The sequence below is a fragment of the Myripristis murdjan genome, chromosome 12 (genome assembly GCF_902150065.1).
Source record: "Myripristis murdjan chromosome 12, fMyrMur1.1, whole genome shotgun sequence".
Taxonomy (NCBI): domain Eukaryota; kingdom Metazoa; phylum Chordata; class Actinopteri; order Holocentriformes; family Holocentridae; genus Myripristis; species Myripristis murdjan.
The window spans coordinates 17,423,525-17,450,833 of NC_043991.1; the positions used below are offsets into that span (position 1 = coordinate 17,423,525).

General features: G+C 39.6%; 1 protein-coding gene across 2 annotated transcripts in view; it reads left to right on the forward strand.

Moving 5' to 3' along the window:
- Nucleotides 1-25,616, forward strand: part of mctp1b (multiple C2 domains, transmembrane 1b) — a 31,862-nt gene extending 6,246 nt beyond the window's left edge. Inside the window, exons 2-22 of one of the 2 annotated variants that reach the window (XM_030064920.1) lie at nucleotides 4,990-5,110; nucleotides 5,280-5,422; nucleotides 5,511-5,590; nucleotides 6,357-6,480; nucleotides 7,159-7,203; nucleotides 9,036-9,074; nucleotides 10,112-10,279; nucleotides 11,328-11,458; nucleotides 12,514-12,700; nucleotides 16,267-16,360; nucleotides 16,557-16,659; nucleotides 16,910-17,012; nucleotides 18,910-19,011; nucleotides 19,143-19,217; nucleotides 20,044-20,163; nucleotides 20,254-20,364; nucleotides 21,419-21,472; nucleotides 21,581-21,690; nucleotides 21,783-21,892; nucleotides 22,442-22,539; nucleotides 23,490-25,616. In XM_030064920.1, coding sequence (XP_029920780.1) covers nucleotides 4,990-5,110; nucleotides 5,280-5,422; nucleotides 5,511-5,590; nucleotides 6,357-6,480; nucleotides 7,159-7,203; nucleotides 9,036-9,074; nucleotides 10,112-10,279; nucleotides 11,328-11,458; nucleotides 12,514-12,700; nucleotides 16,267-16,360; nucleotides 16,557-16,659; nucleotides 16,910-17,012; nucleotides 18,910-19,011; nucleotides 19,143-19,217; nucleotides 20,044-20,163; nucleotides 20,254-20,364; nucleotides 21,419-21,472; nucleotides 21,581-21,690; nucleotides 21,783-21,892; nucleotides 22,442-22,539; nucleotides 23,490-23,561 — 2,190 coding nt within the window. In that variant the 3' untranslated portion in view covers nucleotides 23,562-25,616. The remainder of the gene's footprint in view (nucleotides 1-4,989; nucleotides 5,111-5,279; nucleotides 5,423-5,510; nucleotides 5,591-6,356; nucleotides 6,481-7,158; nucleotides 7,204-9,035; nucleotides 9,075-10,111; nucleotides 10,280-11,327; nucleotides 11,459-12,513; nucleotides 12,701-16,266; nucleotides 16,361-16,556; nucleotides 16,660-16,909; nucleotides 17,013-18,909; nucleotides 19,012-19,142; nucleotides 19,218-20,043; nucleotides 20,164-20,253; nucleotides 20,365-21,418; nucleotides 21,473-21,580; nucleotides 21,691-21,782; nucleotides 21,893-22,441; nucleotides 22,540-23,489) is intronic. The other variant, XM_030064921.1, reaches the window with a different exon arrangement.
- Nucleotides 25,617-27,309: the final 1,693 nt, after the last annotated feature.

Consider the following 27,309-nt stretch of genomic DNA (forward strand, 5'->3'; position numbering starts at 1 on the left):
TTACTGTGGGCAGTTCATATCTGCAGTAATCCTCCATTAACCTCTCTGATGTCTTTCATCATCTTAAATATTGTTTAGCCGTTCCACATTAACGCAGCAGCTCTAGATCTCTCAAAGTAATGGACTGGGTGACTGACTGACTTCACTTTGTTGAAAATTATGCAGTATGCAATTTTGACCACTAGATAGTGTCGTCAATGCAAACTCTGTAAAGGCAAAATCCGCACACACATGCATAGCATAGCGTATGCTCTGCTGAACCAGCTTTTCCGAGCTTCAGTTTAGAAATGCAGGGAAATGGTTTACTCAGCTACAAGATAGGTTCTGAATTAAATGTTTGCGTTGCTGCACCACTGACTTAGGAGGCTTCTTGTTTGTTTGGGGCTTGGGCCAGTGATTTCAACTTAGCTACACACAGCAAATGTTGCTTACCTGAATGACAAATGTAAAATTCAGTCATTAGTTCCATAAATGTTAGTGTTAGAAAAAATGTTAGAATAACGTTATTCCAGACTAAGTGAACAAGTCTGGGCCTTCAAAAGCTTCAAATGTGTTTGTTAGCCTTTTAAGCCCAGACTTGCTTGCTCCATCCACAAGGCTGGCATCAGCCTGGCTATGTGTGTGTGTGTGTGTGTGTGTGTGTGTGTGTGTGTTAGGGAGCTGGGGGAAGGGGATTTAATCCATAACAAATCAGCAGCCAGCAGCCAGACCGCCTTGGCTATTTTCAGAGCTCAAAATCTTAGTAGCCATGATAGTAACAGGTATAAATTAGCAACACTGCTGTGTTATGGTCATTTGCACATATGATAATAGTTTGAACTAAGTTCACCTAATCTTATCCAAGTTTCAGGTGTCAAGTTTCAACATTTTCTGTATTCCATATGTACACTGTTTTTCTGTTGGGTAATCTATGTGAAAGAAATGTGTTTTTCTAGTTAATATCTACTTCCCTTATTTAGGTATCACTCTATCCCCAATCTTGAATGGGGAAGTTTCAGTCACAACATAACACTGTGGTTTATTAATAGAGAAACCCATACTAGGGTATGGTTTGTCTTCTTTTTACTCATAGTATCAATAAAATCAACCTGCTATGGCAGGTTCAGCCATGATGCTGTGGAGATGGACTATTGACATGAAGAAAATATATATCACTTCCATGTAATCAGCTCTCCTTAATGGCTTTATTGACTCTTAAAACACAGTAAACATAGGTCCCTTAACAGAGCTCATAAAATTGTGCTTTGTGAGAGGTCAATAGAGAGAGGCAGAGATAGGGGCAAGTGGTGTGACAGATGTGCTTATAGGTCAGAGAAATTAATGTAACCTCAAAAGCAATAAATCAACACACATACAACCACAAAATATTACACAGAATAGCGGTGTAGTCTTTTGCTTTCTGATTTTTTTTCTGAATTTCTGTAGTTTACTTGTGTTGCCTTAGAGAGGAGGTGAGTTCAGCTGCATCTCGATAAACATCTATTACTAGCACATGATTGACACAGAAGTCTTTAAATGTACACATGCATGTGTAAACACAAATAAACACAGTCCTAAAATACATATGCATTGGTCCAACTGATGGGATTGTACGTGTTCTTGTGCTATTCTCAGCCTGGGACTCTGCTTCCTGATTTAGTGCCACAAGACAGTAAATCTGCTCTAAGCAGCTTGTTAACACTGGTGGCTAGCTTACACGCTCCTGGCCATCAACTCCGTGAATCAGCCTTGGACTGAGGTTTTGGCAGTTTTGACTGGTGGCAGTTATCTATTTATCCATTTGCAACTACCAAGGTGATGACATGTCATGCCAGTAAAGATGCTTGGCTGCTGTGTCATGATGAAACCATTACATGCACAAGCAGTTTGAAGAAACCTACGGTCTGCCCACAGTTTAGAGGCAAAGAGAAACTTCAGCAGCTCCAATAATGCAGAATGGGAGCCTCTCAGATTTGTCTTTAGGGTTCAAAGATATAATTAAAAAATCATATTGCTCTTAATTTTATAGATATTGCAACTGCAATGTGATTTACAATTTTAGAAGGAATGAGATAATGTGAAGATAATGTGATAAGATAGTGTGATTTTTGCTGGGGTGTGTACCAAACAAGGATGTTTTTTTTACATCTGGATAACATAATTTGTAGGCCAGGGCATTTCTGCAGCAACATAATACTTAATTTACAACAATGTTTTGTCACACATTTTGATTTTGATTTGAATTTTGATAATATTGCTGAGCACTAGTTGTTCTGGCACCTACACACATATTGTCTGCTACTGATCACACTGACCCATCAGAGAAGGTAGTTGTAAAGTACAATGTAAATAATCTATGCTAAACGGTGGTACAGGGGTGTAATGACTCTGGCACAGTTTCATTCACTGGTCAGAAGAAAACTGAGCTGCTGCACATTTGCATACAACCTCAACTTCTTCTCAGCATCACCTGCAGCTTCCGTTTAAAAAAAAAAACCCAACAGCTCTTCTGAGACAAACCCACCATACCGCCACATAATTTCAGGCAAAAGAAAAATCTCCACCTTACCAAGCAATTTAGTCTCATGTTAAGTCATAAAATCAGGGTTTTTTTTTCAAACAAGGTACCCCTCTTGTTTCCAATGCTAAACAACTTTTCTTGAATCAAGTCAGTTTTCTTGATGCTAGTGGGCTGATCTGCTTTATTTTGCCTCGTCTCAACAAATTTGTACTCAGAGGCATTCCTGAAACTGCATTGGAAACAAGTGGGATTATCTCATGTCACTGGTGGATTCTTGGTTGAAGAATACCAAGATTTTAATTGTGAATATGAGACAGAATGACTTGTTAAGGCGGAGATTTTTTTTTTTTTTTTTTTTTTTTTTTTTGCAGTGAAGTGACAGCACATTATTTGTATGCCACTTCATAGCCTCAGAACATAAAATTTGTTCCATATTTCATGATTTTCAGCCTGCTCTGTTAATTACATGGTACACTGGTGCAACTCACTGCACATGGACACTCACCATGCCTTCTTTATTATAGGTGCAGTCATACTGATTGTTTTATATGGTAACTCTTTGATGTGTATTTATAGACTGGTCATTGTTTGTCTTATACTGTCCCCTCACACTGAGTATGAGGTCTGGATGTCCTAGCCATGCATGAAAGAATGTAGAGGGATGTTATGTAAGTTGTCGATAAATCTCTACACCCCTATCATCATGTCATACTCCTGAACTTGGCCAACATAATAATTTTGATTTGATGAAACTGTGAATAGATGCTCAGAACCAAAAAGAAAGAGATAAATGAATTATTTTCAGTGCAATTTGGTGACTGGTGAAGGTTTTAAGAAACTGGCTCTTAAAGTGCAAAAATAGCCACTGGGCTCTATAAGAAGCTGGCTGAGCTGCTGGTGCTCCGCTGCCACATTGTGCAGCTCTCATCTAATCACATTATACAAGTATTGATCATCCTTAGAGTGTCTCTGTTGTAAGTGGTTGTCTGGGTTGGCAGGATACAGGATACGGACTGGGCCTCCTGTGTTGTGATGCGATGATGGAGGGCCTGACCCCAGACCTGATTAACCCCGCGTCTGCTGACTCACCTCAACTCTCTGACCTCAATCGATTCACATGCGCCTGTATGTGCGTGTGTGCTTGCTGTCCGGAAAATCTTGTATTGTTACTCTGTCTATATATGAACCCTTTGAAGTCTTTGAAACTAACTTGAAACATTGTATATTTAGAATGAAATAACAAGTCTTTTTATTTTGTACTGATGCATTTTTTTTTTAAATTTCTGTTACTACTCAATTTTGGTAATTTCTTGTCATTTTGATGTAACCCTTTACTGATTTGTTGCTAATTTTAAGGTCATGTGTTGCCAGTTTGCTCATAGCCAAAAAAAAGGCAGATGGCCAGCTCCTGATAGTGGGTGAACAATTTAGTAACTAAATTTAGTAATAAAGCCCCTGTGTGGCTGTGTGGTTTACAGATAGTGGTAGAGGTTGAGCTCCAGTAGTTTGTGTGGTAGAGTGCATCCCCCTTGTTTAGGCAGAGTCCTGATCTCTCTCTACTGTGACTGTCAAATAAAGCACTAATGCTGAAAAAATAATAATAGTGATACAGAGAATTAAAATGTTGTAAATCTCTACAAGTACTTCAGGGAATCCAGAGTTAAAGACTCTGTAAAGACTCCTGTGCTTTATGCATGTTGTGTTGCATGTTGAAGTTATGAAAGAAGCACCGTGTTCGCAGTATCACTTAAAAGCATCCAATGATATATAATTGTGATTTATTGCGAACACATAAACAGGAAGTGTTGAGATCGCCGCCAGAGATCAGCCTTCTGCAAAACAAGAAAATTACTTCCTAAATGTGGTGGAGCTACTCTTTGAAAACTAACGGCCTCGTCGATGCAGGGCATGTTCTCCTGCTGTTTGATATGCATCCCCAGCAGCTAATGAAGCAGTGTTATATTGTAGTTTTTGACAAAGGTGAATTGATGTGTATTTTCTGTTTCTGCAGTGCCACAGTACAGCTGATGGCACTGCAGTGGAGGTGAGGTAATGCAGGAATGGAAATATAACGACTCAAAAACACTCTGGTTAGATCAGAGGAAGCCACTCTCGTGTAATTTCCTGTTAGCGACCACCCCCAGAGACAACTTGCTGAGCTGAATTAGACACTTTAGCTTGAGTGGTGCTCAAGCGTGGATACAGATACAGCTGACCTGGTGAGGGATCTGGCAACGCCACATAGCAGCATTTATTTGTGTTTTGAAGACTCAAAAAATGTTGGTGAGTTTGAGGGCACGGCATGTACGGTGATACGGATGTTAGACTGACTTCTGCAATATTGGGTGATGTTAAAAAGAAAAAGTAATGCATTTTGTGATCAGTTTTGCTTTAATTTGCATACATTTGCCTGAATTCAGACTTTTCAAAATTTCACATGTTGTGATGTTTGTGCATGCGTGCTCATCTTTCACTTTCTCTTTTTCTAGGTTATGGGTGCACCTGGATCCTCGGAGGTAAATCCTGCCCGGGCTCTCCCCAGCTCAGGGATGTACAAACTGGAAATCGAACTGAAGAGAGGGTACAACCTTGCCATCCGAGATAGAGGAGGTAAAGTTGCTTTTTTTTTCCTTCAATTTATTCCTTTTTTCCTCCTGTTAATTTTATTTCTGCATCATTTGGGACCTTGAGAGTTGAAGCCTGCCTATATAAGATGCATCTAATATGTGATAGAGAACTTTTATTACAAATCTATAAAAATCACATTTTCCTCTTGCAGGCAGCAGTGATCCCTATGTCAAGTTCAAGCTGGGGGGTAAAGAGGTCTTCAGAAGCAAAACCATACATAAAAATCTCAATCCAGTATGGGATGAAAAGACCACACTACTTGTGGATAGTCTGAGGGAACCTTTATATGTAAAGGTAATGTTACTCTTATTCACACACACGCATGCACACAGCTCCTTCATGTGGATTCTGGTGGTGAATTGTTGTCGTTGCTTCACAATAGGTGTTTGATTATGATTTTGGGCTTCAAGATGACTTCATGGGATCTGCTTACCTGTACCTGGAGTCTCTAGAACAGCAGAGGTAAATCAATGTCCATCTTTGTCACCTTTATAACATTTGCAACACGGCTGGGTGTCACTTTTGTGATCTTTTTGTGGCTGAATGGTCGAGTTTTGTTCAAACCCACTGAACCTTATTATATTTTAGTTGAGATCTCACTGCTTCCATAGATATCCAGCATGTCCTGCTGAGCTATATGAAACATGCATAAAATTATGCACAGCACAACTTGATAATTTTCTATTTCATGGAATGGGGCAGCCATAAAATAATACCATTTTGGCTTTGGATATTTCTTTCAATATAAGTGTGAATTAGCTTCGATGAAGTGTGGCATACAATATGGAAAAAAAAGACTTTTTGGTAACTCTTAAGTGGAAATTTCAAGGTGTTCAAGGGCTAAATATCAATATATTTGTAATTACTCATAAATTAATTCTACCAGTAAATACATATGGATGAATTAGGTCACAGCAGCCATTTTGACATGAAATAACAGGTGAACACAGGTGGTACTAAAGACATTATTTAAGGTTCAGTTCCATTGGCTGGCTCACTGGAAAGACTGTGCTGCCCTTAAATGGGATAGAGGATTTATTAATGTCATCAGTAACACCTGTTACCCTGCTGTTTCATGTCAGAATGGCTGCTGTGCAAAAGGTTTATTGAATTATTATTCAGTGATGCGCTTGATGAGAAAACTCCTAGTAAGAATTTGTGTCATTTGTCAAATTATTCATGCAGTGACAAATGTTCAAAAGTCGTACCTCTCATCTACATAATGCAGGACGATACCTGTTACTCTGGAGCTTAAGGATTCCCACTACCCCGATCAGGACCTGGGCAGCCTGGAGCTGGCTGTCACCCTCACCCCAAAAGACAGTCCCGTGGAGGAACGCAGAGACTCCACGGTAGGCTGGCAGTCCACCTTCTACATGAGTCCAGGCTGAATTAAAACATTTATAGGAGCATACCAGTGATTTTAAGTGTCTAGTGTAATATCTACAGAATGTATGTACTTCACGTTTCTGCTAATGTTGTCCCAAAGTAGGGAGTCGCACAGCGATATCATATTTTCTCCCTTTTATCCAGCCATTGGTTTCCATTCATTCCACTACGATATGAAAATGACCTTTCAGAGACTTCAAACTTTCTTCACACCAGTATCCATCACTGTAATAAAGTCGTCCACATTAGTTTTCCTAAAAGCAGCAGCACTGTTGTGTTGTGATGGAGTGAAATGGTCCCTCCGCCAAGGGAAATAGACCCTGGAAAACATTTGGTTTACACAGCCAATTATCAGTTCTGTGGTTTATGAATGGTGACGACTTTTTTAGCCACAGAAACAGAATGTTATAATGTGGCTGTTTCAACCAAAAATTCATATTTGAAAAATGGAGGCATGTAAAATACGGGGAAATCCAAGTATTGAAAATCACTGGTATGGTCCTTTAAAAAAGTCAACATAATATTTCTCTCCTCCCTTTCTCTCTCTCTCTCACACACACACACATATTCCCACACAAACTGGAGGTCCCTCTCACATATGGACTTGAGGTTGATAACGGGTTTTTGTATGTTTCCAACAGCAAAAAGAGGTTAAGACCTGTCGGTGGAAGGCCTGTGTGAATAAAGTGAGTCCAGTGGTGCTTAGTTTCCATAGTAACTCGAATTAGCCTCGCCCTGATTGACCTTTTCCTTTTTAGCCCTCTGGCTTAGTCAATAGCTTTTTCCTTATCAGTGAGTCCTAGATAGCAAATTAGTCGGTGGCCACTTAATGGACACAGTCAGAGTTCTCGTGATCTACAAGATTTATGAGATCTGCTCCACCTCGGTGTTTTGCATCAGCATTAAGGATATTATTGCCTTGCGCTTCAAATGTGTTGGGAGTATTGGTTTTATGTGCACATTAGCAGAAATAGTTTTGGATGGGCACAGTAAATAGCAGTGATACTTGATACCGACCTGCCTTTTACTACAGCTGTAATCCTCCTCATAAATAAAATAAAAATCAGCATGAATTATAGAAGCTATTTTTGATGCTTCCCTCTGCCACTGTTACTGTTACTGGGGCACTGATAAAAAAAAATGTTCTAAGTTGGATTTCATTTCGGTGACTTTTTAAAAATTAATATATAGTAGTATTTCTTTTTATTTTAATCAGCTGGCACATTTTAAAGTTTTTGCTCAGTTAACAATAATATTGATTGTGGTAAGCGCTAGAGGTGTTAAAGGGGGCATGGATGGTGTCGATGATGTGTTATTCCGGGGAAAGGATTTAGATATTCAGCTCAGCCTGTGTCCATAATGCATGATTCAGTACATAAATTAAACATCGAGCTAGTCTGACTTCGGCGCCGCTGCAACCCCAGTCGAAGCAGGCTGGGTGGGTGGTGGGACGGGGATATACAGTATGTCTATATGCATGAGAACAGAGAGATGGATTGAGATGAAGAGGAGAAATAAAGATGTGGGAGAGTTCACAATCAACAACAGACAAGCAGAGAGGAGGGGAAAAACAGCAGAAGAAAGAAAGGCTGCGTAGATCAAAGTGACGGTTGAGCTAATGAGCACACAGTCCATGTAGAATCAGTGATGAATATTCAGCAGCTGTAGTGTACACTTCCTGCAGTTAAAATCTAATTTCTGATGCTGTATTCATGGAGCCTAATTGGACTGGAGCACTCCACTTCTCCCTCATGACTATGCATTGTGTAATACTCAGTGTACCTGTCCTCTAGCCTCTCCCAGTGGCTTAAAGGAAAGCCTGCAGTACGGCTGATATCCATCTCAATTTGCAGTGTGGAAGAGGAAATTTTGATTTTTTTTTGAGAAATTTTGTAGTTTCCAACTCAAACCCATATCCAAACCTGCTAAAAGCTTTTTCTTCAGTCATATGTGAAATCAGCCCCTGACACTTTCTGTCAGATTGAACCTTTGCCTCTTTTCCTGACCAAAATATCTAGAGGAAGATATGCCAGGAGAATGACAGTGACCTGCACTAAAAAGATTTAACCACATGCACTAGAGAGTATCTTTTGTTAAAGCAAGCAACATTTCTCAGGCATGTAGAGAGGAATACCAAAGAAGTAGGACAGCCCAGGATGGAATGGACCACTGGGAATCTGATCACTATTGGAAAAGATCAGAAAAAAACGGGCAGACCAGAGATCAATCAGTACGGGTTAAACCTGAGGGGGAAAAAACAAAGACAAAACACCTTTTCTCTCTTCTTTTCCCCTCTAAGGTTTAACAGTTAGGCTGCTCTACCAATATGATTTATGATGAGCCTAATTTTTTATGTGGGAAAGTGTTTTCTGATCTTTTCCAAACCTTTTTCCTGCTGACTAAAAATATGTGACCGAGAGCATCAGGGGCTGATTTTACTCACAAGCTTTCCCTCCAGAGTCTAACATCTATCTTTGAGCGCAGGGACAGTTTAAATAATATATTTTAATATGTTCAGACCATGCTGCTCAGGAGGTCCTGGAAACGATCCACCAAGGTAAATGACCAACATTGTCAACCCTGTGTTTCCTCCAGCCATCTGACCACCGTGTGTGTGTGTGTGTGTGTGTGTGTGTGTGTGCACCATAGTTTATCTCCATCTGCTGACCTTGTGTCTTCATGCTAATCACCTTTCTGCCAGTGTTTATCATTCTTGTGTTTTGCCACATTCACTGCTCTCATCTTCCCACATCGTGACTCAGAGCAGCGGTTTTCAAACTTTTTCATGGTCTGGACCCCCAAGTTGACTTTCAATGAGCCGCAGACCCCCATCTGAAGTGATTTTGCCCTAGAGGGACCCTTTTATTAAGATGTATTTTTTTCACAAGCATTTAAACAAGGGAAATCTGATGTTGATTAAACACTGATCTGATTTTAAATGTCATTTAAATAATTATAAATATAGTTACAGTTTTGTTCTAATTTTGTAAAACTTTATTGGGACAGGGGTCAGTTTTTTTTTTTTTTTTTTTTTTTTTGGTTGCTAATTTTTTTTTTAAGTTTATTTACTTGATTTCTTTCAAAAATATGGGTAAAAGGTGATGACTAAATTAGCAAGAAATGACCTGAAAATGATCAAGAAATTAGTAAAAAGCCTCAAGAAAATGGCCAGACAATCAGCAAGAAATTATCAGAAAATTAGCAACAAAATATTTTTAAAAATGACAAGAAAACTATATTTATAATTATTAATTATTGAAATTATTTATTTAAAAGGCAGATCAGATTTCTTATGAAAGACCCAGTGAAATTAAGCTGTTCCTCATTTAGCTGAGGCCACCCGGAGGAGCCCTCAGTGACCCCTGGTGGTCCTCTGGACCCACTTTGAAAACCACTGACTTAAAGTGTCATTCGACCACCTCACTTGTGTCTCTGTTTTGTTTTTCTTTTCTTTTTTTCTTTTTTTTAAATGGTGCAGGATTCAAATATGTATCATACACTGATATCCACAGTTGTTGATGGCTGTAGTTTTTGTTGTAATATATACAATATAGTGTGTGTGTGTGTGTGTGTTTGTGTGTGTGTGTGCAACAGCAGCAGCAGTCCATGCGTCTCTCAGAACTGCATCGGAAAGCTCAGCTTTGGCGAGGGATCGTCAGCATCGCTCTCATCGAAGGTCGCGACCTCATTCCCATGGATACAAACGGTCTCAGCGACCCCTACGTCAAGTTCAGACTGGGACCCCAGAAGTACAGGAGCAAGGTCAGCTGGAGGCGAGCTTTGAAATGACCCCTGAATTACATCAACGTTTAGCTCAGAATTTATTCAAAACCATAACTTTTACTTTTACTGCATCAAGTCCTTCTAGATAAATATTTCACATCCTTAGATCATTAAACTGAAACCACGTCTGCTGCATCTCATTAGATTTGTGGAATATCGTGAAATCATCTGTCTGCCTTTACATGTGCAACTTGAACGTAACTTCAGTTCTGTGCAGTTTAGCTGTATTGGAGTTATAAATTCAGTTTGCAACATCATTTGAAATGTTCAGAATTAGTTTGGTGACACAATACAAAGTCAAAATTCAGTTTTCAATAAATTCTGAGGTTAATGTTGATGTAATTTGGAGTTAATGTCAAAGAAATTTCCAATATGAATTATCATGGTCCATCAAAATGAAGTGTTACTGAAACATGTGGTTGGTAATGTCCTCAGAGTTGTAGGAAGTGTATATTCAACATAATGTAAAGGAAATGAACTTTAAATTCATTTGTTCTGAGTGCAAAATTCACCCACACAACCACAGAAACCATAAGAAATACTGCACAAACAAACACGTGCACTGCACCTTAACATCATTCTAAACATCAATATATTATTTTCAAATGAACTGTGATACCTTGGTGTATAATTACAATAACGAAGTGAGACCATGTCTGAGAAAAGCATATCACACTTAAACAAGAAAAAACACGATTCACTTTCACTCACACTTTCATATTTCCTGCCCACAAACGACAAATGAAAAATAACTCTGTAGCTAAATCTGGTACCGCATGGATCCTGACAAATAAACAAATCACCTTAAGTGAAAGATGAATCTTCACAATTATATATTATAATACTTTCACATAGCAGATTTACACATTTTAGATTCACATCGTTTTGGCTCCACTGGGTTTTGGCCACTGCTATTTTTAAAGTTGATAGTGGGCACAAGACCGTTTTATAGAGTGACTGGTCTTGCAGCTGTTAAAGTTTTACGGTGTGTGTGTGTGTGTGTATTTGTGTGTGTGTGCATGCGCAGACTGTGCCAAAGACCCTGTGTCCACAGTGGAGGGAGCAGTTTGACCTGCACCTCTATGAAGAGACGGGAGGGGTGTTGGAACTCACAGTTTGGGACAGAGACACAGGAAGGAGAGACGACTTCATTGGACGGTCAGTTCATGTTTTGTTTGTATGAACTGTCTCACTGTCTGCATCAAAGCCTGTAAAGAGAGAAAGCCAGAGCACAACTATCATCTGCTGTGAGACAGAAATAAAAATATGCAGTACAGCCTTTTGTCCATCAGGGGCGCACTGAGCACTTGCTAAACAGAGTAGAATTTATGACAATGGGGCACAATGCTGTAAAACGAATATTTTCAAATATTTTATGAATGTATCCAAATATTATTGTCATTGTTTCACAGATCAATATTTATAATGAAGGCAGAATTATAAGCTGATATGAAATCGATTGTTGTAATCATGACAGTTTCTAAAGATTTCCACGAGCATTGAGGCTATGTGCTGTTGCATAAGCAGTTAGGGGGCGGGAAAAAAAATAGGGAAAAAAGCTTTTTTATTAAAATGGTTCCAGATTTCATTCATCTTGTATGGTCTAAGCACACAGAAATGTGTATCTTCTTATAATTTTCACCAATGCTCATTGATTTACTGGAAAAGCCTTCAGTTGACTCTGCTTAGCCCAGTTTTTTTGCTTTGATCTACACTCTTGTATTCATTTATTGCGTTTCTGATATAATACTAATTACAACCTTTATTTGTGTTGGACTTCTAAAAGAGTTTAGAAAAATTCTTCACAGAATGACACGCATATAATATAATATAAAATATAATATAATATATATAATATAAAATATATAATGGCGTCATAGAATTAGAAAGCTGTGCATTGCAGAGGGACAATTAAGAAATACAAAACATCTTGGATTATGTTTAATGAGGCATGTTACCTTGTCAATAAGTGAAAATAAGCATGATATCAACCAGAGTTTGGTGTGAGTTTCTCCTTCCTAAATGCACCAAACAGCTGGTCTGCTTGATAAGGGGCAAAGCCATATAATGTCTAAGTCGTTTTTCAATCTCTGAATGTTCGAGGTCAGCACAGAGTCTGAAAATACACATTGTGTCTTTAACAGAAGATGCTAAACTTGTATGTTCTGCATCATGAGCTAACGGTGTGCTCTGTGTGTTTGTATGTGTCTCAGCTGCCAGTTGGACCTGTCCACTCTGGCCAAGGAGCACACTCATCGCCTGGAGCTGCCGCTGGAGGAGTCCCGGGGCTCCGTGGTGCTCCTGGTCACCCTGACCGCCTCCTCCCACGTCTGCATATCGGACCTGTCAGTCACCCCGCTGGATGACCCCCAGGAGCGCAGGGAGATAATGAAACGATATGTAAGCGGCACTCTTAATGCCACTGATCGACTGCTTTTAATGCACTTTAACCCTCCTGTCGTGTTCGTGGTCAAATCTGACCGGCGTACAAGTTTTCTCTCCAAAAAATGCAGTTAATTTCATCTGTTTGTCATGAGGTTCCATGACTTTGTTCACACATGGCATCTGAACACATAAAATAAATTTGGTGAATTTTTATTAATTTTTGAATGTTTTATTTAACTTGTATACACCCATCGTGTTCCCGGTCACAAATGACCGGTCATTAGAAATGAATGGGTAAGACTACAATTAGTGTATAAAATAGAGTTAAACACATTCCCACACTCCTTTCCCACAACATGCAGGTGTCTTTGAGCAGACACAGATGTGTGTGAACACACACACACACACACACACACACACACACACACACACACCTTACACCCCTTTCTGGCTTCCATGGCAACCCCCACAGGAAAGTATCTCTCTGACTTCTTTCCCACACCCCCAACATGTAGGTGTCTTTGAGCAGGCACACACACACACACACACACACACACACACACACACACACACACACACACACACACACACACACACACACACACACACACACACACACCTTATAACCCTTTCTGGCTTCCATGGCAACCCCCACGGGAAAGTATCTCTCAGACTTCTTTCCCACACCCCAACATGTAGGTGTCTTTGAGCAGGCACACACACACACACACACACACACACACACACACACCTTATACCCCTTTCTGGCTTCCATGGCAACCCCCACAGGAAAGTATCTCTCAGACTTCTTTCCCACGCCCCAACATGTAGGTGTCTTTGAGCAGGCACACACACACACACACACACACACACACACACACACACACACACACACACGGACACAGACACACACAGACACACACAACTTTGCCCCTTTTTGGCTTCCATGGCAACCCTCACGGGAACCTACCATGGGAACTGCCAACACCTGACACCTGACACCTGACACCTGCCACCTGTCAGGTGTCAGGAAGAAGACCCAGCTGAACTTGTGGTCACCTTTCGGTCCAAAAATGGTCATTTTTCCTGGACCTCATCCCCACCTGAGAGGAACGGTCAGCTTCCATGTGAAAATGTCATGAGGATGACTAGCTAAATCATAGTGGTCAATGCTGACGGGAACACAAAAGATGCTATTTTTTTTGCCACTATTTAGAAAATTGAAATGTTTTCAAAACAGTGTCCTTGGAAAACATTGAAATGAAGTACTCTGTGAAAAATACTACAATATGTTTCATCTGAGTATTTGTTATAGTCAAAATAATATCTATATAATGTTTTTTTTCCCTAAAAAACGAATGGTATGATCTCAGGTAAATTAGGCCTACAGCACATACATAGCAAATAGAAGTTCAAAACTTGTCATTTTCACAAGAGCAGAAGTTGATAAAAAGATCTAACACAACATTAGGTGATAATATGTATCATAGTGGATTTATAATCAAATACAATGTTACCGGTCACATGTGACCGGGAACCTCATGAGTGTTAGCCCAAAATGAACAGAATAGGAGGGTTAATGAGCTGTGCAGGAGTTCTTATGTTGGATTTTATGGCTGCAGCGCTGCACCCGTTCCAAACCTGGAGTTAAACAACATGGATACACAGCCTGATACAAGATGTGCATGCAAAATGGTGAACATCTAAATCAGGTTTTTTTCCACAATGGCAATCGGCCTGATGCAGCTCTTTCTGTACAACAGACAGACCAAAAATATCTTCATTCATGTGTATTTATTTCTGCCTCTGTATCTATATTTACATCTCTCCATACACAGATGCGATCATCAAAGCACAGAGCAGACTAATTACTAATTTACAGCAATAGGAAAACATTTTATCAGTATCTGTACAGTGTGTGTGATGAAAACACAGATATAACAAATGTTTACACGAAGTCTTGATGTAATGTATGGCACAGCAGTGGTGTGGTATGAGCAGCCCTCCCTGCTCTACAGGAGGAAAACTCTCTCTCTCTCTCTCTCTCTCTCTCTCTCTCTCTCACTTCCTCTCTCCAAATAACAAATATCTGATCACTTTGGCCTTGAGAGCTGCAGCATAAAGGACATCGGCTGAAGTGGGACAAATCTTTATCAAACTGGTACCTACCCCTGATTCTGAAGTCTCCCCCTAAAGATAACATCAACAAAATGATTCTGCTTCCCCAGCAAAATGTAATTAAATCAAATTGTGATACCTTCATTAGCAAACAGACCAAAAATGTACTGATCTTGAGCACTGAATGCACCGCTGCCAGCACTTGATGAAATTGAGAGCGACATGTTCAAGGTAGTTTGGTCAGTTTTCATCAAACTAAAGCCCAGTGATTTCTGTGTTCTCAAGAAAGACCTCAGCAGGGATTAAGGGCTATAAATAAACTTGAGCATGAACACTGAAAAAGTTAACTTCCAACACTTGAGCAAATGTTTAAATCTCAAATGCTTGTTTTGACAGTTTCCAGTCTGGATTTTGGCTCAGATGCAGCTCTTATCAAGGTGCTGAGAGACATTCATAGCATCTGAGCATTTGACACAGTTGACCACACAGCACTGCTCGACAACTGGGAAAAGAGGGCTGGACTCTATCTGGCCCTGTCCTGAAGAGGCTCAGGTTTTATCTACAGGACAGGGACTATTTTGTCTCCACGGGAATTATCTATCTGAGCGAACAAGCATGACCTCTGGAGTTCCCTTCAAGGTTCAAGTCTTCAAGCTTCTTTTATTCAACTTCTACATGCTGCTGTAAATTCTTAAATTAAGTAAAAACATGAAAATCACCAAAATTGGAGAGAGGTGGTATTTATGGGCCAGCGAATTTATGCAAAATTGTATGTACTCATTTATTATTCTTTTCATGTCTACTAACTGTGTCATAGAATAGATTTTAAGCTGCTGCTGCTTGTCTGTAAATCACTCAGGACCTTAAAATGTCTCATTGTCACAAACAGAACCACACATTCTCCTATTTGGGCGCTACAAATACCAAAAAAAAAAAGGATCTTTCTCAATCAGGTTGTGAAATTTGATGTGCGCAATCTAGGACAATGACAAAATCCAAAGATATTATGGCTCCTAACTCAAAGACAGTCTCACCAATCAGCACGGAGCTTGAAACCTGCCTGTTTTAATGTCTGATCAGACTTGCTGGCTGCTCTGCTGGCTTGAACCCGACCATTGCCACCACTATTTTTCAGTATGTTTCTATCTAATCAGTGTTCCAGGGAAATATGGCCAATTCAGTCTCGCTGCATTGTGCAAATGTGCATAATTTAGATGCAAAACCTCAGGAGAAAGTCTGTGGCCTCGTTTGCCACAGTGCCGACGGGAAGACTAAAGATGCAAAGGTTTAATATAAACCTATGCACAAAGAGCGGATATGAAGAGCTCAGATTCGCAGAGCAGAATCCGCCCACATGACGTTACGCAGTCTGCACTGTGCCCAGCAGGAATAAGCATTTCACTTTCATCTGTTTTGTTTGACTGTTTATTTCTGCCCCCCCCCCTCCCCAACTTCCCTTGCAGAATGTGTTAAAGTCGCTGTCTAACCTGAGAGATGTGGGCATCGTGCAGATCAAGGTGATGAGAGCTGAGGGACTGATGGCTGCAGATGTAACTGGTAAACACAAAACGCAAAAACACACTCTTATGTTTCCCGTCGTACCCCCCACCACCACCCCTCCCCCACCCTTTAAACCCCGTCCTGGTTCTGTCTCTATCTTTCACACGCAGACACTCACTGCTATCCAATGTATCTGTGTGTTTTCTACAAAAGTATTCTCCATTTCTCCTGTGATTTTCAATGCTTCCCCTAGGTAAGAGTGATCCTTTTTGTGTGCTGGAGCTGAATAATGACCGTCTGCAGACACATACTGTTTACAAGAACCTCAATCCAGAGTGGAACAAAGTCTTCACGTTGTGAGTGACCATTGCTCTCCATTAGTCTGTTTCAGCGTTTCATCTCTATCTGTATCAGTATCAGTAATGCACGCTGTTGCTCCCTGAACATTTTTGTCTTTATCCCCCTCACATAACTTTTTTTTTTTACAGGTTTACAGGTTTTCACAAGGCCAATACTTGCACAGTATATCAGCAAACCTCTACAAGAGTCTAACTCCATTATTAATATTGTCTTTTTATGTTGTCTCTCTCTCCCTCTCTCCATCAGCAATGTGAAAGACATCCACTCCGTGTTGGAAGTGACTGTGTTTGATGAGGATAGAGACAGGAGTGCCGATTTTCTGGGAAAAGTGGCCATCCCCTTATTACATGTGAGTGTGTGTTTGTGGTATGTTATACTACCTTTACATTGCTGGGTATTAAAAATGTATTAAAAATACATTAAATACAGGCTTTAAAGGTGCAACAGGTTAATTTTTGTCTTGTTGGGAAATGGGGGCATTTAGTGGATCATTTGGTTGATTTGGTGGCTAGAGGATTAAACCTGGCAATTTTGGTGACCCCATGAGTCTCCCTTTAGCGCCACCTGCAGGTCCAGTGCGGCATCTGCGTTTGAAATAACATGCTTGTATAAATCATTTTGATGTCAGTGTGAAATTAAATTGGGCTCTTCACATTCTTTACATTCAGTGATATCTAGTCAACATCCAGTTCAAAGGGAAGCCATACAAATTAAGAAAAATGCCATTTATAGTGCAGTTTCACCAAGTGATGTGTATTATGTTACATGGACTGAGAGTTCAGAATAAGTTTGAGCCATATTCATGTCGACATTTATATGAACAAAGGACAGAGTTGATATGGGCAAACAGGTTTTTTCATTCCCTCCTGTTTTAATAAACACATCTGGACATGAGTGGCCATTGTAAGCTGTTGAGGTGTTTAACCCTTTGAAACCCAGGAGCTTTTATTTCACTTTTATTTCACCCTCAACAAAATTCACTTCATTTCTTTGTCCATTTTTTCTTCTTCTTCTTCTTCTCCTTCTTGTTCTGTCTATATTATTATTATTATTATTATTATTATTATTGGTAATTAAATTGAAATACATTTTTATGATCATTACAAATATAGTTTTCTTGTCATTTTTAACTTTTTCAAAACATAATTTTCCAGATTTTTTTTATTATTATTTTTTTTTCTGGTATGTTAACCCCCAGTCATAAATCTAGAGTGTGACAGGTCAATGTGTGAGCGGGGTTTATATTCATTCTCACACTTTCAGCTGTGGATCTGCTTCTGTGTCCATTCTGTATTAGCTGACTACACATTTATGTATATTTTTTTTAACTTTATTCATGTTCAATCAGCAATAGTTTTTTTTTTTTTTTTTTTTTTTTTATCTTGGTTGCTAAATTGGTCTAAATTTAATTTCAAGTAGCTTGAAAGTGACGGGTGCCCCTAAAACAGCCTTTGACCCATAAAATATCTCCAGAGTGTAGACCCTAAGGCACAAAGTCTTGCAGGCAGGCAGGCTTGCAGAGCTGAACATATATTTAATATATAGGCAGGTTACACGCACAAACTTGGGAATCAGGAACTCAGGAAACAGGCAGGACAAGTCTACACAATGAACCGAACAAGACAGAACTGAAAACAGGACTTGAATCCACCAGAGACTCGCAAGGAAACAAGACACACCTGGGGAAAGGGCTGGAACGTCTGACTGGAGACAGCGGCTGAGGATTGGCTGAGGGAAACACAGGGGAGGGAGTCCAGCAGAGACAAAACACAAAAGTCCATAAATCACAGGCCCACGACACTAAGAATGTAGGTCATGCAGGTAGTTTTACCCATCAAGGTCCATGTACGAAAAAGTTCAAATCCACAGAGTTGTTGTTTTTGTCAAATGATGCGGAAAATGTCGGTTGAATTCCAGGAAAGGGTTTTGGGAGAACAAACATCTTGTACTTTCTGTCAGAACACGTTCCGTTCACCGGTCGACCTCCAGTGGAGCGGAGGGTGCAGGGCAGAGTTGGGTTGACCGAGCTGCGTAGTGCAAGGCATCATGGTTATCTGACTTTTCACAATTTTGCGACCCTAAAACCCTGAAATACAACCAAAATCTTACAAACCAATAAAATGTTTTTTTTTTTTTTTTTTTTTTTTTTTTTTTATTTTACTATAAAGTCATGTTAAATGTGTTCATCAGATGTGTATGAGTAAACTAAATAAACTACTGTGACTGTCTTGCCTCTCTCTTGTCAGATCTGTAATGGAGAGCAAAAGGGGTACATGTTAAAAAACAAGGAGCTGACTGGACCAACCAAAGGAATCATCTACTTAGAAATGGAAGTCATCTTCAACACAGTGAGTGTCACCCCGTGCCTGCTGCAATAATGTTATCATTTTTTCCCCTTATCTACTCCTTTTACTCTCTGCTGCTACTTTAGCTCCCAGTGCTTGACAGATATAACTCCTGGCCTTGTTTTCCTCTTCAGGTCAAGGCTGCTCTGAAGACTGTGGTTCCTGCAGAACAGAAGTACATTGAAGAAGAGCCCAAAGTTTCCAAGCATGTATGTTTGTGTTTATGCATTTTGATAATTACTATGATGTTGACGGTGACAGGAAAGAAGAGGAGAAGGATAAATATGACGATGAAAGAAAGGCATTGAACTTTACTGATCCCTGTGAGGAAATTTGGTTGTTGCAACAGCAAATGTAATAATATAAAGCAGTGAAAAAGTAATCAATGTAAGCACATGAAAAAACATTTAAGTTGAAAAATGTGCTGTGTTTCTAAGTGTGCATAAATATAGTCTTAGAGAAATATGACAACATCATCAGTAGCAATGTATGTAGTAATGGGCCCATGAGCGAGAGAGGGAGAGAGAGAGAGGGAGAGAGAGAGAGAGAGAGAGAGAGAGAGAGAGAGAGAGAAATGAAAATGATTCTGTTACTATTATTGATGTTCTTTTAATTTTTATTTTAGTTAGAATTATTTATTTTTCATTTTTTTTCACTCAAACAAAAAGACAGAGAAGACAAAAAACTTAAATGCCTAAGTAGCCATTTTAGTGTTTTTGAAAGAAATAAAGTTTTTTGTTTTTTCATAACACATTTCAAAATAAAAGCTGTGTGTAGTTTCCAGAGGTTTAACCACAAAAGCTCATGCACACCTTCAGTTTGTTGCAGACAGGTTTTTAAGGAAGAGAGAAAGAGAGAGAAAATTCCTGCACACTGTCCTCATCCTTGCAATATTGTCTTTTTATTACCAATATTGCAATGGTACTATTGCAAGGATGAGGACAGTGTGCAGGAATTTTCTCTTATCTTGCCTAGACGTTTAAATAATGAAACCAATACATCAAAACGCTGTGATGTGTCCTTGGTCTGTTTCAGCTGCTCCAGAGGAACTTCAACCGTGTGAAACGGTGCGTCATGGTCCTCATCAGCTACGGGACATACATCAAGAGCTGCTTTGAATGGGAATCTGCACAGAGGAGTATCATCTCTTTTGTGGTATGACACACACACACACACACACACACATTAACATGCAGATGGACATGCTTCTTTGACCCTCACTGGCTGACCCGTGCTCTCTCCCAGCTGTTTGTGGTGGTTGTGTGGAATTTCGAGCTCTACATGTTGCCGTTGGCCCTGCTGCTGCTGCTGGCCTGGAACTACTTCTTCAGCTCGAACAGGGACACAGCGGACATGGTGAGAAACATAGACTTCAGCGGCCCTGTGTGTGCTGTGTGTTTTGAAGAAAGTATCAAGGTGGCTGTAAAACCCAAGAGTCTGCAGGGTTTCAGTCTCCCCGTGTCTGCCTGGGTTTCCTTCAGGAGCTCTGGTTTCCTCCCAAAGTCCAAAGACATGGAGACTTGGAAATACAGTGGTCCCTCGTTAATCGCTGGAGTTACGTAACCCGCAATAGGCGAAATCCGCGAAGTATTCAGCTTTATTTTTTACAATTATTATAGATGTTTTAAGGCTGTAAAACTCCTCTCTACACACTTCATACACTTTTCTCAGACAGGCATTAACATTTTCTCACTTTTCTCTCTTGTTTAAACACTCACAAAGTTCAAACCTTCATAGAAAAATAAGTCCAGTAAAAAAAAAAAAAAAGCATGCAAACTTGCACAAAAAAAAAATCTGCGAAACTGCGAGGCCTTGAAAGGTGAACCGCGTTGTAGCGAGGAATTAGTCCTAGGTGTGATTGTGTGCATGAATTTGTGTGTGTGTGTGTGTGTTTGCCCTGCGGTGTTTCCTCACCTTCAGTCTAGTGAACGCAGGGATAGGCTCCAGCATCCCTGTGACCCTAATTAGAGTGGAAAATGAATGAATGAATGAATGAATGAATGAATGAATAACGTTGAATAACGCCTTCAGACTTTTGACTCTGGTGGTTGCAAATCACTGAATCTCGTGGGATTTTCCACTTCCCAATTCCCACTTGGGAATGCCATCTCAAGTTCACCCACAATTCCTAGTGATAGGCTGGCATTATACATTATACATTATACATCAAAAGCAACAGAAAATTAACAAAGTGTACATTATTTGGTATCAGGAAATGGAGCTATAGAATACAATTAATTAGCCAATAATTCCAATAATGTATTTAGAGAAAAATACTGGCTCCACTGATGATGTTTGGAAATGACACCCAGCCTTGACATGAATATTATAAAGGGTGCCATACATTGAAATTTTGTACCTCTGCTCTAGAGACTCCAGGTAAAAGGGAAACCATTTTTTCTTGTTGCAGTCGATGGAAGCCATGCTTGAATGGGAAGATGAGGAAGAGGAGAAAGACGACAAGGTGATGCAGTAATAAATTTCTCTAGACGTACATAGATTTATGATGTTGTCCAGTATACTGCAATGCATGGCAGAAATGACTCCGGTTCTGTCTGTTTTGACTTCTCAGGACTCTGAGCGGAAGGGCTTCATGGATAAACTCTACGCCATCCAGGATGTGTTCATAAGTGTCCAAACCACTCTGGATGACGTGGCATCATATGGAGAGAGGATAAAGAAGTGGGTGCCACTTTTGTCTCAACAGTTTATAATTCAGGATCTGAGGATTCTGTAACTGGTTTGATTTTTTGCTCTGTTTTCTCCCACTGCAGCACAGTTAACTGGACAGTGCCTTTTCTAAGCTGGCTGGCAATCACAGCCCTGTGTGTGGCCACAGTTCTTCTCTACCTCATACCCCTTCGATACCTTGTGCTTGCATGGGGTGAGTCCTTAAAACATCTTAAAACAGCTTAAATTCAATTCTATATATAACCTGTTGGGAAAATGCCTGTTGCAGATGTTGCTCACTTTATACTTAATCTCATATATCTTACTGCATTTACATACACATAAGAAACCAGATGATTTGCTTTAGCATTTGTAAAGAGAAATCCACAAATATCCTTGGAGTTCCCTGTTCCAGGTTCTGTAAAAAAAAAAAAAAAAAAAAAAAAAATCCAGATTTGGTTTTAGTTCTCACCAGCAGCTTGTTATCTAAGCTAAAGCAGTCTATTAGAGTCATGTAACCAAACAATAACTAATAACCAAACATATTCCTGCCTGAAACTGACCACAGCACAAGACCATACATGCTGTACTCAACCTTTACACTTGACTGATGATTTTTTTTTTTTTTTCAAAAAAATGAGTCTTCAATTCTGTTCAAATTTAGCTTGAAAATGCCTTCAAAAGCATTTAACTCCCTGATGTCTGTATACACCCTGCAGCTGCAGTGACTTTGTGCACTCTAAAACTCCATCTTTTTCCTTAGGTGTGAATAAGTTCACAAAGAAGCTCCGTGACCCGTACATGATTGACAACAACGAGCTTCTCGACTTTCTCTCCAGAGTGCCCTCTGATGTTCAAGTGGTACGCAACTTTGTATCTTAGGGTGCAAGATTTCTTATGCTTAAGGCAGCGCTTGATAAGTAGATTTGTGAATGAGGTTGTTATTATATGTGTGGGGAAAATAACCAGGCTATAATCCAATGTATATATAATCCAATACAGTCTCTACTCCCCATATTGAGTCAGCAAACCACAGTCCAAATCTGCAGCAGGTAAAGGATCTGTCAGGACTAAACACCATCCTGTTGACAGCTGACAGAGTTATTGATTCCAAATGAAATAGTGTAGTGTTTTCACTGCATGCAAAACCGCAGGGCTTTTATGGTGGTTGTACTTTGCCTTGCCTTTGCTTACTGTTGCTTTCAAGCATATTACCTCAAGGATTGTACCACTGATTTTCCATGTTTAACATAATATCTGCAAATTGTATACACTTTATATTTCTGCTAATCTTTTCTTGAAGCTAGCAGTCATACAGTTTAGAACTCCAGTATCATTTTTCCTCCCTTTTATCTAGCTACTGGTTTCCATTCATTCCACTTTGATATGAAAATGAACTTTCAGAGACTTCAGACTTTCTTCATACCAGTATTCCATCACTGTAATAAAGTCGTCCATATTTGTTTTTCCTAAAAGCAGCAGCACTGCTGTGTTTTAATGACTTGAAATTGGGTGGAGTGAAACGGTCCCTCCGCCAGGGAAAATAGTCCCCATTTACATTATTTATTTGAAAATGGAGGGATTTTGATTTCATGTTGTGTTGTTTAGTTCTCCCACATGATTTGCAGAATAGTTTGCTGTAATGTAAAATGTACTGTAGTACAGAGCTTTAGAAGTGGACTAAAAAATGTGCACATTAATCTTTTTATCATGTCTGCTATTTTATTGAATGTATGAGTCTTTTTGGTGTATGTGGATCTGTCAGTGTACTTTAATTTCTGATGTGTGTGTGTGTGTGTGTGTTTGGACAGATGCAGTACCGTGAGCTGAGGGCAGATCCAGGACAAAGCCCGACCAAACGCAGGAGGACCAACCCGAGTTAGTGACACGAGCACATCAACAGTCCCGCCGCTGGAGTTTGTACCTCCGGCAGACTGAACATGAGCACGGCCCCCTGTACACAACCAACAAACTGTAAACAATGTAAACAATGTTATTTATACATGTTATTTATATATTTTTTTATTATTACGAGCAGTTTTTACGGTTTAGTTTCCCTTTTTTAAGAAGTTATTGTGTCAAGGAAGCACAGACACACACGCACACACACAGATGGTGTTTTTTTTTTTTTTTTGTTCTTGTTAAGAGAAGCTCTGGTGAAAAATAAGTTGTTAACATTTTTTTTTTTAATCTAAGCACAACACTTGACACTCACACAAGCGTTCCCTTCCTCAAACATAGAGCCTAAATTTTCAGCTCTGACAGTAGCATTCGAATAAATGAGAGGCTGCACCTAAAATAATAAGTTGTAACAGTGTATGCTATGAATGTATATTATTGCAAAGAGCATGCATGTCTTGTATTGTGCTGCTGTTGGTGAAAACTGTGCGACTATTTTTTTTTTCTTCAAATGAAAGTTAATTCTATGCTATTTTTAATTGTACATTGATAATGTTATTTTTAAAAACAGATTTGCTAGTTATTGCTGTCACATTAATGCCCATATATGCCAATATAAACACACACATACACTCATCAGTTGATAATATCTTGGATATGACATACATGTGAAATGAGATGAAATCTGCACCTCATTTTGCAGCCCCCAGCATGTCATACTTATTAATTTGTCCATTATGTGCTTGGTAGATAATTAATAGAATCAATCTGAATTCAATCTGGATGCTGTTAATGAAATGGTAACGAAATGCTGCTCTAGATGTTTAATCCAGCAAAGGTCTGAATAGCTCACAGCTTTTTTTCCTGTTTCTATATTTTTGTTTTGTTTCTTTAATATACTTGAATATCATTATTTATTTGATTGCTTTGCACAGAGAAATACATATGACAGAGCTTTAAAGGAAAACATGTAAGGATTCTCAGTGCTTTCAGCCAAAGTATCCAACCTGGTGTTGATTGCTTTTGCACATTTACCAGATAGCCTCTACAACAACTACAACAGCAACAAGGGTCACTTATAATAGTTTATCAAAGTTTTTCAAAGTTTATCAAAAGTCACAGTAAGAGTCACCTTTATTGTCAGTGCGATGTGGTGGCTGGCTCTCTTCACATGATCATTAAAACAATAAAACAATGAAACAGCATAAAAACACAAACGATATGAAAGCTCAAATTCAAGCATTAAATCCCCTCTAGACATTATTTGGTGATTCTTACTGTTTGTTTTAAGTTGTGGCATTTTTATCTAACAGCAGTGGCAGATTTATGTGAACATCTGGATGTTTGACCTGTCACTTATTCTCTCCTTGCCGAGAGGAAAAAACAAAGAAATCATTGCACAAACATCTTTATTTTGGGTTCTTATCAGAGCATTTAGGCTGGATGACGACTGAACTCAGCTGGTCCAGCTTCTTAACACTTTCAGTTCCTCAGATCTTCAGCTCTGACCAAAGTGTGAGGTCCTGCCGGTGTTAATCCTACATGTGTATTTACAACTGTTACCTTTATGCCATGTAGTGTTTGCAACATATAATATCTTGGATATTTTATATGACTGTTTCCTGCATGTCTTTCCAAAACGTGAGCTGTCCTATTTGTGTCAAAGTGTTTTGCATGACATTGATATGCAAATACATTTATGTACTATATTACTGTGTACAGCATGGGTATTTCATCTAATATGTCTGTTGCATGTGTGTCACATCCAGAACCCCATGACCTATTGTTACACCAAGCCGTTTCATGACTGTAAAAAACAAAAAACAGCAACCAAAATCAAATCATAATTTCTACCATTTTGCACATTTATTGTTTTTTTGTTTTGACTTTTTTTTTTATTATTATTATTCCCAGTTGCACCATGGTTATTTGCTATAACTGCTTGTTAATTGCAATTGCATCATCACCAAAAAGCAGGGCTTTCTGTAATTTCTGCTTAACATCTGAGAAAAGCTCATAAAAATCTATTTATACACAGATCCAAATGTGTCTGTTATATTATTACATAATGCTGAAAGTGGTTGTAAGCATGGCTGTCAGAAGTGCCAAGTATTTGAAGAGGAGCTACAGTCTGCTTTATGTCAACATTAGAGACACACTGCATGAGGCACATCATCTAATATGGACACGCCTGATAGATGGAGTATTTGAGGTGTATTGTATTACATATTTGTACATATTTGTACAGTGTGAATGTAAGTACAGTTAGCAGAGTCAGAGGACAATTAAAACTCAGAATATAGATGCTCTTTGTTCACAGCTCATGCCATTCATAATACACTATATTGCCAAAAGTATTCGCTCATCTATCCAAATCATTGAATTCAGGTGTTCCAATCACTTCCATGACCACAGGTGTATAAAATCAAGCACCTAGGCATGCAGACTACTTCTACAAACATTTGTGAAAGAATGGGTTGCTCTCAGGAGCTCAGTGAATTCCAGCATGGTGCTGTAATAGTAATGTAATAGGATGCCACCTGTGCAGTAAGTCCAGTTGTGAAACTTCCTCGCTACTAAATATTCCACAATCAACTGTTAGTGGTACTATAACAAAGTAGAAGCGATTGGGAACGACAGCAACTCAGCCACGGAGTGGTAGGCCACATAAAATCACAGAGCGGGGTCAGCGGATGCTGAGACGCATAGTGCGCAGAGGACGCCAACTTTCTGCAGAGTCAATAGCTTGAGACCTTTAAACTTCATGTGATCTTCAGATTAGCTCAAGAGCAGTGCGTAGAGAGCTTCATGGAATGGGTTTCCATGGCCGAGCAGCTGCATCCAAGCCTTACATCACCAAGCACAATGCAAAGCATCGGATGCAGCGGTGTAAAGCACACCGCCACTGGACTCTAGAGCAGTGGACACGTGTTCTCTGCAGTGACGAGTCACGCTTCTCCGTCTGGCAATCTGATGGACGAGTCTGGGTTTGGTGGTTGCCAAGAGAACGGTACTTGTCTGACTGCATTGTGCCAAGTGTAAAGTTTGGTGGAGGGGGGATTATGGTGTGGGCTTGTTTTTCGGACGTTGGGCTCGGCCCCTTAGTTCCAGTGAAAGGAACTCTTAATGCTTCAGCATACAAAGACATTTTGGACAATTTCATGCTCCCAACTTTGTGGGAACAGTTTGGAGATGGCCCTTCCTGTTCCAACACGACTGCGCACCAGTGCACAAAGCAAGGTCCATAAAGACATGGATAAGCGAGTTTGGTGTGGAAGAACTTGACTGGCCTGCACAGAGTCCTGACCTCAACCCGAGAGAACACCTTTGGGATGAATTAGAGCGGAGACTGAGAGCCAGGCCTTCTTGTCCAACATCAGTGTTTGACCTCACAAATGCACTTCTGGAAGAATGGTCAAAAATTCCCATAAACACACTCCTAAACCTTGTGGAAAGCCTTCCTAGAAGAGTTGAAGCTGTTCTAGCTGCAAAGGATGGGCCCACATCATATTAAATCCTATGGTTTAAGAATGGGATGTCACTCATGTTCATATGTGTGTGAAGGCAGCCGAGCGAATACTTTTGGCAATATAGTGTACATCATGACTTTATCTCTTGGGAAGGGAGGAAGCAACGTGGTAATCGTTACTTTCAGAGAGTAAAGCAAAATAGGAAAGTTGGGAAAAAGTGAAATAGGAAAGTAATGATAAGAATAGCAATGATAAGACTACA